Source organism: Megalobrama amblycephala, linkage group LG17 (genome assembly GCF_018812025.1).
Source record: "Megalobrama amblycephala isolate DHTTF-2021 linkage group LG17, ASM1881202v1, whole genome shotgun sequence".
In the NCBI taxonomy this organism is placed as follows: domain Eukaryota; kingdom Metazoa; phylum Chordata; class Actinopteri; order Cypriniformes; family Xenocyprididae; genus Megalobrama; species Megalobrama amblycephala.
Window position 1 is genome coordinate 48,937,885 of NC_063060.1, and position 11,551 is coordinate 48,949,435.

An 11,551-nucleotide genomic window follows, 5' to 3' on the forward strand; every position below is an offset into this window, starting at 1 on the left:
GTATGAGTTATTATAGGAAGTAAAAATATTATTATTTACAGGTAAATTAGATGTTACACTGTGCAAACCTAAAATTTACACCAAATCTAAAAATCACACCGATCACATGCGCTTGTGGGGGTACTTCAGGAAGGATAAAGTGTTTTGGGGGTACAGTCCCCTAAAAAGGTTGGGAACCACTGGGCTAGGCTATATAAGGTTCCCTTCTAGACAAGCACGTAAATTGCTGTTTCGGCCGCAAATTTTCAGTAATTTCAATCGGTGCATCAAATGATATAGGCCTAAACTAAATTCATGTATTTACAGTAAAAGAATAAAGAAATAGCCTAACACTAGACTTATTGGCTAGGCTATTTACGTTTGGGCAATATATAATAATAATAATATCTCAGCAAAGACCAAACCTATTTATTTGTCTCGGCACACGACCGCTAACAGTAACACAGTAACAGCGCATCAAAGCTTGCTGTTGTCTTGGCTTACAAACGGCGATGGAAACAACAGTGATGCTTACAAAGGGTTCTTGTTAACTACTGTATGATTATCAGACGATTTTAATGTGTTAATGTTTCAACTATATCGTGCAATTATAGCTATGTAACAATCTGATAAACTGCAATTGTGCAGTTTGTATAACACGCTCATAAACATTACAAAAAGAAATTTCATGCCATAAGCTACACAATTATGAACAAAAAAAACGTTAATATCCCAATAATCAACATTTTGTTATTCAACAAGTGCGAGGCTATTAAGATAAAAAGTTTCTGCTATAGATAGTTTGCGCCTAATCTGACTCTCCACAATGGGCTACACAATGCATATGAATATTTTATAGGCCTATTTGTATTTTGACTGCCGTTAAGAGCAAAATGACGAGAACATGTTTAACACTGGAAGTTTAAGATTCTTTATTAAATATTCTTACTTTATGCAAAACATATAGGCATCTGTACATTGTACCTCTATAACATCATAACATAAATTATTAAATTAAGTGAACTGTACAAACCCAATCTCGTTTTTTGCTATTTATTTATATCAGCAGATCTGTGTTGATTCAGTTCATTTCAATAACTGCCGATGTTGCAAACTGTGGTTAAGCTGTAAAGCAGTTTGAAAGAATTGATATGATAAGCATTGATATGACATGTAGCATTATGGCTCTGTATTATTAGAACAATAACTGTACAGAATCTTTACTGCCATCCAATGTTCCTTAAAGACAAAGAAATAAAATAAAAATGTTACAAAACAACAAACCGATTGTGTTCCATTTGAGGGCTTGAGACGAAGAACCATATAAGTCCATATTTTCAATTTTTGAATAATACATTTTTTTTAATTTGGACTCTGAATATTATATTACTTTTTTTTTTTTTACTTGAAGATAGACAACAAAAGCTTCCCAATTCTAATGAGATAGGATTTTTTAGTATCAATCTTAAAAATAAAAAGTTAGAGTAATTTACATTTCTGGTATGTGGAAGAACAGTATATGTCCAGTTAATGTGGAATAACAGTATAAGTCCAATTAATCATATCAATTTAAACCACTGGAGATTTGATTCCTTTATCTTAGTTTTAATACAGTAACAGAACCTTAAAGAAAATATTAAGCATTTCTTTCTTTCAATTTCTTATATTTTTTGCCAACGTAAATCACAGAACAAAAACGCGGACAATACGGTGCGAACAATGAACAATACATAGGCCTACTTATAGTACAGAAAATAAACGTCAGTACAAACCAACCGTACATACTTACAATAAACAATACATACAAACAATAAACAGTAATAACGGTAAACAATACATATTTACAATACAGACATACATCATCTTCATTCCATGCTGGTTCCATATGTTAGTTTACCATATACGTCTTCCTTTTTTTGGTTCTAAATAAAATAAAATAAATACCTATGTATTCCTATTATACAACATAAGATAAGGCATACAAGATAAGCTACAACTACTTTTATGATTAATTTCACACAATATACACAATATATCCCACCTTACCCTGCACATGACCTACACATACCAGGCTACTCTTCACATTCTAATGTCCCATAAAATGCTTGGGCCTCCGCTGGCATGTAGGCTAGCATTTTCATAAGGTCACGGTGCTTCTCCTTCTTGATGGGCAGAGGGTCCTCGTAAGCACGAGCATACGTGGTGGAGAACAAGGGAGCTGGAGGTGGTTGATTCTTCCTCTGTTTGGTGATCAGCCAATGCTTCCATCCCTCGTAGAGGCTGTGGCTCCGTTTTGTGTGGACACACCATGGATCAGTAGCTGAAATCATGATTCAACAAGAAATTCAATAAAGATTCTTCCTTCACGCACATATCCCCAACACTGTTAATCTCAGAAAACCAGTTTAGTTTTAGTCTAGTTCTTTAGTTCTTTAGTTTTTTACCTGTCACTTTCAACCACATCATGGATGTGATTAGGAAGCCAGGTGGATGCTTTAATGTTGCATCAGGGAGCTGCCTGAAGTCCGCACATTTCATCTCAATTACTTTAAATGGATGCAGCTGCCTGGCTCTACGGATCATCTCGGCAACATCGCGGGGGTGTGGAGTGTGGACACCTTACGCCTCTTGTCCAGCGTGGCAAATGAACGGTCACAGGGAAGGAAGGAGTGACCAGACACCATAAACTTCTGCTCTATCTGACTGAAGTACCCTCTAGATACGAGTAGGGCCATGAGGTTTAGGACTCACCAGTTGTTGTTCTGCCCACAGCATCGGTCACTATAGATGATGAGCTTCCGTTCCTTTGCCTGGACTAGGGGAGCGAAAGATGTTTCTGCCCACTTCAAAAGACAGCTTGCCACCTCGATGGAACCTCTGTGAGTGATGCCCTCATGCCAGAGGCACATTGTAGGAGGTTTGTCAGTGCCCATCTCCTGGATACAGAGGTTGTAGTTGGCCAGCTGCCGTTGATAGTACACTTTGGAGTGTGTCAGGTTTGGCGTGAACACTTCCCCCTGCATGTCGATACAAATGACATGGCAGTCATCACTGGCTTTGGCCCACTCTGTGTCAGCCTGCAACTGGGTGTACGCTTTTTCGGCTTTCCAGTGGTGAAGCTCACTCTCGGCTGTGATCTTCAACCTTTCTCCATCTGTTGTAGCAGCTACTAATTTTGAGAACAGGGTGTCACATTTTGCACAAGTATCACTTCTTGGCTGCCCAAAACTGAGGTTTTGCTGCTTGAAGATGTCCCTATAGAGCCAGAACTTTGCAGTGGATGCTGGATTGTTTTCCTTGTACAGGCGGAACATGCGGAGCAGGTTTAAATCAGGGCTCAGGTACTCCCTCTCCACATCTCCCTTCATCCGTGAGTAGTGGTTCGGTTGGTGTGGGAAGCTCAGGATGTGCTCTCTTATCCCCTCTCTCACTGCAGGATGAATGCTATGAGGCCTAAAAAATAAACAACACAACTCATGAACAAGGGAAATATAATAAACTATGCTGGTCTGTTTTGCACAATTGCATTGTTTCTGTGACAATAAAATTTAATATAATTGTAAACTTTTCTCTAAACTATAGGATTTTGTTTTTCACAAACAATCATTAAAGGGATACTTCAGGATTTAGCATTAAGCTTTGTATTAGTAGAAAACCAGTAGTATTTTCGAATTACCATGCTTTCCTCCCTCATATCCCCCTGAGATGAGAGATTTATGTATTTTTTGTCTGGAAAAAATCCTCCGATGATGCAAAAATCGTCATTGTTTACATGCACACCTTTTGTTTCAATCTAACTGAATTCATTCTGATTGGTGAATCTGAATGTAGTGTTTACATGAACGCTAAACATGTGATCGATTGATGTGTGCGTTTTAGCATTGCTAAGAAAATTCCCGCTCCTCCGTGAGAGATACGAGACCGGTGCGTCTCACAGGTGTCGCTCATCAGTAATCACGCCACCGGCCTCGCGCCGTTCTCCAGCGGCCCTCAGTCTCGTCCTGCTCGCCACAGTAAACACAATGAATGGCAACTGTAGAACGCAAAAGCCGAATCCCGGACATTTTGGCCGATCTCGAAATCCCGGGATCATACATTACATTTGCATAGCACTTTACCTCTGATATCGATCTCAAAGTGCAAAAATATGTTTCCTGACTGGGCAACAACAGTGAGCTGAATCCTAACCATTACAGTTTGTGCATGCTGGCGTTATAGGGTGGCAAGGCACCCGACGCCCTATAATGCCAGCGTCCAGTGCACCATTAGATCAGGGAATGTTGTAGGGCAACTGATGCTGACATTGGTGCAGCTTTAAAAACTAACAGGACGAGAGCATGAGGTCCTTCAAGATTTTTTTTTTTTTACCTGTTCTTATGTTTTGCTCTGAAGTCCTCTAATGGAGACCTGACTACCTGCTCTGTTCCCTCAGACTGACTGCCTAACTTTTCTTGAATAACCTTTTCAAAGATAAGTAACTTTAAATAAATATGTTATGGACAATGTATCTAATTAAAATCATGCATGTAATAAAAAGTTAACAAATGGAAAAAGCTAGGCTGTATAAAACTTGCCTGTAGGCGACTGTTGGTCAGTTGAAAGACTGACATAAATGTGAGCTTACAAACAGCAAGTCTTTGGCCTCCTTGTTGCACATGGTACTTGAAGGTGTACTTCCTCTTAGTATTCTCAGTGTCGGGCCCACGTGGTCGTCTGCGACTCACCTTGTGCTAGAAGTAAAAAGACATATTGGGATGATCAGTGATCAGGCACATGTGCAGTCTTAGTGAATTGAAAGTATTCAATTCACTGGTTATTTCATGGGCCTACATTGTAATGCATTGCATACTGTTGACATGATATGGTCATGAATTGCTTAAGTTAGCATACCTGCTCCAAACCAGAGAGAATGATAGCCTGCTGCCTCTCATAAGAGACAGCATAAAACTCTGTGAAGAGCTGGAGTTTTCTTTGGTCTGTTAGGCTTGAACACTGCCTGGGACATGTCTCCTTGCACGCCTTTCCCTTAACAGAAACAAAGTCACATTAGCGTTTTTGTTTTTTTGAGCTAACTAGAGCTATTAGCAGCTATTAAGGTTACTAGCTAGAATATATAACAGCTTACACAATCAATGCATTTTTTTTATTATTACCTTTTTTAATTAATTTTTTTAAATTGATTAAATAACAAGTAACAAACATAACATAGCATACAATATTACAAAAACAAAGTGTTGCATTAAATGGTAACAGGGATCCAAAAATTATATCAAAATATTTTAAACACGTCAATGATTTTTTTTTCTTTCTTTTTTTTTTTTTTTTTTTTTTTTTTTACCAATTTCAGTGAAGACATAAAGCAATCAAATTCTACTCTAAACATCTTAAAGATTGGGGATGAATTTACATATGTTTGTTTATGTATATAAAATTCTGCCAGCAGTGCTTATAACACAATCAATGAATGGTAAAAAAAAAAAAAAAAAAAAAAACATTCAAGCCTAACATTAGACGCAGCTGGGCTGGTGCTGGGCTTTCGATTCATTTCTCCGTGGTTATAAGGAGTAGAGACATGTTTAAAACGTCCCCTGAATCCTAATTTTCTCAACTTTCATATCGACCCATTCATGACTTGAACCTTTAAACAGAGTGAGCTATATGAATGAACTGTAGTAGACGACGCGCCCAGTAGCCTACACGCCCCTCTGACTGTAACCGCTAACTTTATGTAGATACTTTGTATACGGTTTTTCACTCACCTCTTTTGGTGGACTTTTTCCTCGTTTTTGCTCTCCTCTCCGGTTCACATATGGTTTCCCAGCATCCCTCAAAGACTTCCTTGCTCTGTCCTTCCATTCATTCATGTTCGCTCTCCTTTTTTTGCCGACGTTTTGTCTATTAATGTCCGCAGCGGACATGAAAGCAACCGGCGTCTCCATTTTTCGTTAGTGGACATAAACGTTTTTTCCGCGTGAGACTATTTAAAAATTTTAAATTCAGAGGTTTTTTGCATGCAAAATCAGAGACTTTACACGCTCAGATCAAACCTCCAATGTGCTCCTGTTGTGTTATTTTAACCCTCTGCACAAATTGAGTTTATTACAACAAAAACAATAAAACACCTAACTGTAGGTGCTAAACAAACAGGCTCACTTGCTTCCAAATGCTGTAACTTTTGTTTAGTTCATGCTATCACAACAAAATTTGATCCAGATCCAAATAATTTTCCTCCTTTCTTATTTCTTTCATTAATTATTGCATGTCAAATAAAAAAGGATATGTAAAATTATAAGAAATATATTTGATTTGAATTTTATCAGGAGTTTCTCAGCGTGAGAATATCCCATTGTAATGTAATTTATATATATATTTTTAAAAAGTGTTCTATCAAACGATACCTACCTTTTGAGTCTCCTTGCTATAGTTTGAGTTATGAGTCTTTACTTTTGTGTTAGTCACTCAGAAAAAAACTACTCTAAAAATGCCATCAGGTATATATTTAGATTTATTTGCACACTCAGATTTCAGGTTTTCAAATGATTGTATCATATCCTAACAAACCATACATCACTAGAAAGCTTATTTATTCAACTTTAAGATGATGTATAAATCTCAATTTCAAAAAAGTGACCCTTATGACTGGTCTTGTGGTCCAAGGTCTCAAATGATAGAACAATTGATTGCATTTATGAACTTTTAGTGAACCAAGTGAACGCACAGAGTAACGTTATAACATAAGCCATTTGAATGAATTGTTTGAATGAATGAATAAATGACACACTCATTAAGATGGTTACTTGCTGCCACCTACTGGTGGTTTTTTCAAAAAATAGTCCTATAACATTAATACAGTTATAATCAATCAAAAACATGCATGAAAGGATATTACTTTAGAACACATTTATATTTCCACCAAAAAAATACTATAAAATACAAATGACCTATGTACGTGTGTCTACATGACAAGGCTTAATGTCGAGTAAGTAAAGTTTATTTATATAGCACTTATCACAGATGAGGAGGGTCACAAAATGCTTTACAATAAAAATAACAAGATAAACAAAAATAAATATACTCTACAGTATCATCAGTACTAACAGTCAAATTGAGTAGTTAATTAAAAGCTTGTCCAAAAAGATGCGTCTTTAGATGTTTTTTAAAAGACTCCACCGAACCAATAGTTCAACTTGAAAGGAAGAGAGTTCCAGAGTCTTGGAGCCACTGCAGAGAAAGCATGGTCACCTCTTGTCTTAAGACATGTTCTGGGGATAGTTAAAATAACCTGCCTAATCTTAGGGGTAATGTTGTCTGGGGCAATTAAAATGCATGGGTCCGAGCACAGAACCTTGTGGCACACCATAGGATAAAGAAACAGATTTTGACATGAAAGAACCTATGGTTATAGAAAAACTCCTGTCAGAAAGATAGGAAGAAAACCAGTCCAGAGCTGACCCAGAGATGCCCACCAGATAATTCAGTCTACCAATCAGAGTGCAGTGGTCAAGACCGAAAGTCCGGAGTCCGAAATTCTCATGCGAAACTTTCGCACGTTAAATAAATTCGACCTCAAGATATGTCAATCACGTTTGCACACTGCCTTCGAAACTTTTGTCCGTCAAAAATATTCGGATCAGGTTCGATTTTCTGCGTTTTTCGCATCCGTGCCATGCATTTTGAGAGACGTTTTGACAATTCAGAGCCACTGTACGCAAAAATCCAGAATTCCATCTGACAAGTTGATCCACGTCTTCTTTAGCACAAAACAGCAGCATTTAATGACAAACAATGTGCGGAATACAAAGATACAGAATATAATGACAGATTGTGCTAGTAGTAAAGCATCAAACTGAGCCACTGACATCCTGAAGTAAACTCTGATACGCCCTGGGTAATCCCGCAGCTCCTTGATGAGGTGAACTCTCCTTTCTCTCTATGCAATCTCAGAATTGAATGGACCCAATATTTCCTCTTTCTTTTTCTCTTTTTAAGAAGAGAGGAGACAACTAAATCGTGCTCACTGCTTGAAGACTTTGTTTTGTTTTGTGATTTTTTTTCGCAACGCATTAATTTTTACGCATCGGACTCTGTGTGCGAGGTCTCTGTGCGTGACGATTTTTTAGGATTAGGAATACAAAAAAACGCATGCGAAAATTTCGTACTCGGTGTGCAAAGGCCTTAAGGAGGGCCGTTCCCGTAGAATGGTTTTTACAGAAGCCAGACTGATATTTAACACAGATATTATGGGCCTCCAGAACATTATTTAACTGCATTGCCACAACTTTTTGTAAGATTTTAGAGATAAAAGGAAGTTTCAAAATAGGACTATAATTGTTAAATGATGTAGCGTCAAGATTGCTCTTTTTCAAGAGAGGCTGAACAACAGCATGTTTTAAACAACTAGAAACCTGGCCTAGTCTAAGAGATAAGTTTATAATTGAAACCAAACATGGGCCAATAGATGTTATGGATTTCATTAACAGAGATGTAGGTAAAATATCCACAGGGCTCTGGGAAGCCTTCATCGCTAAACTAATAATGTAATTCAAGGAAATGGGATAAAATGAGTCCAAAATTGAGTGTCTCTGTTCTGTAAATATAACGTGTAGTAAGATTAAGTTTGTTTAGGGAAGGAAGAGGACAGGGTTGACGAATAACTGCTGACTGAGCTTTATTTAGTCAATGAAAATATCCAACAGAGACAAAATAACAATAAATATAAAATAAATAATCCACAATGGGCTTCACTCCAGGTTTGGTACACACAATCCACAAAGGGCTTCACTCCAGTACTGTTGTCGTGTCTCAGTCAGCATTCCCCTGTCTCTCACACACTCCTGCTTCTCACTGCGTTTTATCCTGTCTCCGCGCCAATCACTGGAATGAGAAACAGGTGTTCGTGATTTACATTTAACCCACTCATTCACCATGCGTCTCCTGACGCTCTCTCCCATTGCAGACCTCGTTAAACCACGCCCCCCTCACCACATACCCCCACCGCCCGACTCAGGCTGGGGAGCTGTCCGGCCTGCAGCCTTTCTGGAGAGGAAATCGGCCACAGCCATCTGAAAACCCGGCCTGTGGACCACCTTGAACTTAAAAGGCTGTAAAGCCAGATACCAACGAGTGATCCGCGCATTGGTATCCTTGATGCGGTGGAGCCACTGCAGGGGAGAGTGGTCCGAACTGAGGGTAAATTCCCATCCCAGGAGATAATAGCGGAGGGTGAGGACGGCCCACCTGATGGCAAGACACTCTTTCTCCATGGTGCTGTACTTAGCTTCTCTCTTAGAGAGCTTGCGGCTAATGTACAGCACCGGCCGTTCCTCCCCCTCTATCTCCAGGGACAGGACAGCACCCAGCCCCCTGTCCGACGCATCAGTCTGCAACAAAAAAGGGAGAGAAAAATCAGGAGAGTGAAGCAATGTCCCGCCACATAGAGCAGCCTTCACCTGGGTAAAGGCCTGCTGGCACAGCTCCGTCCACTGGACCGTATCTGGCGCGTCCTTTTTAGTTAGATCAGTCAACGAGCTGGTGAGGTCCGAATAATTAGGTACAAACCTTCTATAATATCCCGCCAGCCCGAGGAACTGTCTAACCTCCTTTTTGGTCTTGGGGCGTGGACAGGTCGCAATCGCTGCTGTCTTATCAATTTGGGGACGCACCTGTCCATGGCCCAAGTGGAAGCCCAGATACCTTACCTCCATTCGCCCAATTGCACACTTTTTCGGGTTGGCCGTGAGCCTGGCCCCTCTCAGCGATCTCAGGACGGCCCTCAAATGCTGCATATGCCGCTGCCAGTCATAACTGAAGATAATAATGTCATCCAGATAGACAGCAGCATATGCACCATGGGGCCGCAAAATTTTATCCATGAGACGCTGAAACGTAGCCGGTGCCCCGAACAGCCCGAACGGAAGGGTAACGAATTGGTGTAATCTGAACGGCGTCGTGAAAGCTGTCTTTTCCTTAGATAATGGTGACAAGGGGATCTGCCAATATCCCTTTGTTAAGTCCAGTGTCAAATAAAATTGAGCCGTACTGAGCCGGTCAAGCAATTCGTCCACCTGTGACATTGGATACGCGTCGAACTTTGACACTGCGTTCACCTTGCGATAATCCACACAGAACTGCACTTTTTGGGAACCAAAACTGTTGGGCTCGCCCAGTTACTGCTGGATTCCTCTATTACTCCCATTTCAAGCATTGCTCCTAATTCTGCCTGAACTACCTTTTTCTTGTGTCCAGGTAATCTGTACGGCTGGCTGCGAATAACCACGCCCGGCTCAGTCTCGATGTGGTGCTGAATGAGATCGGTATGCCCCGGTAGGGGAGAGAACACGTCAGCAAATGCTTGTAATTCAGATAAATCAGTGAGCTGGGAGGGCGAGAGGCAATCTCCCCCGGGGGCCAGAGTGAGAGATTGTCTTTTTTACATTCGCCTCTGGTCCGAGATCATCCTCTTCGCTAATCACCGTCGCCAACATCACTGATTCTGCCTCATTCCATTTTTTGAGGAGATTGAGGTGGTAAATTTGAAACGTATTGCCTCATAATCGAGCTCGCCAACTTGCCGTGAAACCTCAAAGGGTCCTTGCCACTTTGCAAGTAATTTTGAACTTGAAGTAGGGAGCAATACAAGCACTTTCCCTTCCGGTGCAAATTTGCGTAAATTAGTCTCCCTGTCATACAGCTGGCTCTGTCTGTGCTGGGCTTGCAACAAATTCTCCATAGATAGTGTGGAGTTTTGTTCTCAAGTCCAGCTAGGGCTGGGCGATATATCGCATGTGATTGTCACGCGCATTTCGTCAGTAAAGCCGGTTCCCTAATTGCCGCTAAATCGCCATCACCTGCTTTCAAATGAAGCGTGACAAAAGCATTCGATATATCGCCCAGCCCTAAGTCCAGCACATACTGAATTTCGTTTTTGGCCTGAGATGGTTCGTCCTCCCAAGTCTATCTCAGGACATCCAGTACCCCGCGGGGCTGGCGTTCAAATAGAAGCTCGAAGGGGGAAAACAACAGGGGTTCTAACCACTTATCCCAATTTTTGGCGTCCTCTTGAACAAATTTACGAATCATGGATTTAAGTGTGCAATTAAATCGTTCTACCAACCCGTCCGTTTGTGGGTGAAAGACGCTGGTACGAACCAATTTAATGCCCAACAACTCGTAAAGTTCGCGTAACATGCGTGACATAAACGCCGTGCCTTGATGAACTGTTCCAGTACCACACGATCGATGACCTGGTCCACGTCGCTTCCCTCAGCCAGTAGCCATTTGCGGCACGAGTCCCGGAGCTGTTGGGCCATCATGAAGGGCCTGCCGGACTCACCCAAGTCCAGGGAGCGGAAGCGCTGTCTGTGCTGCTCCGGGGTCCGACCGACCCGCTGGATGATGGCCCGCCGAAGGTCGTCGAAGACCAGGAGGTTCTGGACTGGCAGCTGCTGTGACGCCCGAGAGCAGCGGGACCAGCATCATTGACCACTTGTCCCGCGGCCAACCACTCGCCTCGGCGGACCTCTCGAACAGGTCGAGGAAGACTTCTAGGTCATCGAGGGGACCCATTTTATTC

At 41.0% G+C, this 11,551-nt stretch overlaps 1 protein-coding gene across 1 annotated transcript; it reads right to left on the reverse strand.

The window, feature by feature from the left end:
- Positions 1-2,726: 2,726 nt before the first annotated feature.
- On the reverse strand, positions 2,727-5,900 carry LOC125251984. The gene is made up of 2 exons (XM_048165037.1): positions 5,739-5,900; positions 2,727-5,004 (listed from the first exon to the last, which is right to left on the reverse strand). Exon 2 carries the CDS (start codon positions 3,345-3,347, stop codon positions 2,727-2,729), a length of 621 nt encoding a protein of 206 aa, XP_048020994.1. The 5' UTR covers positions 3,348-5,004; positions 5,739-5,900.
- Positions 5,901-11,551: the final 5,651 nt, after the last annotated feature.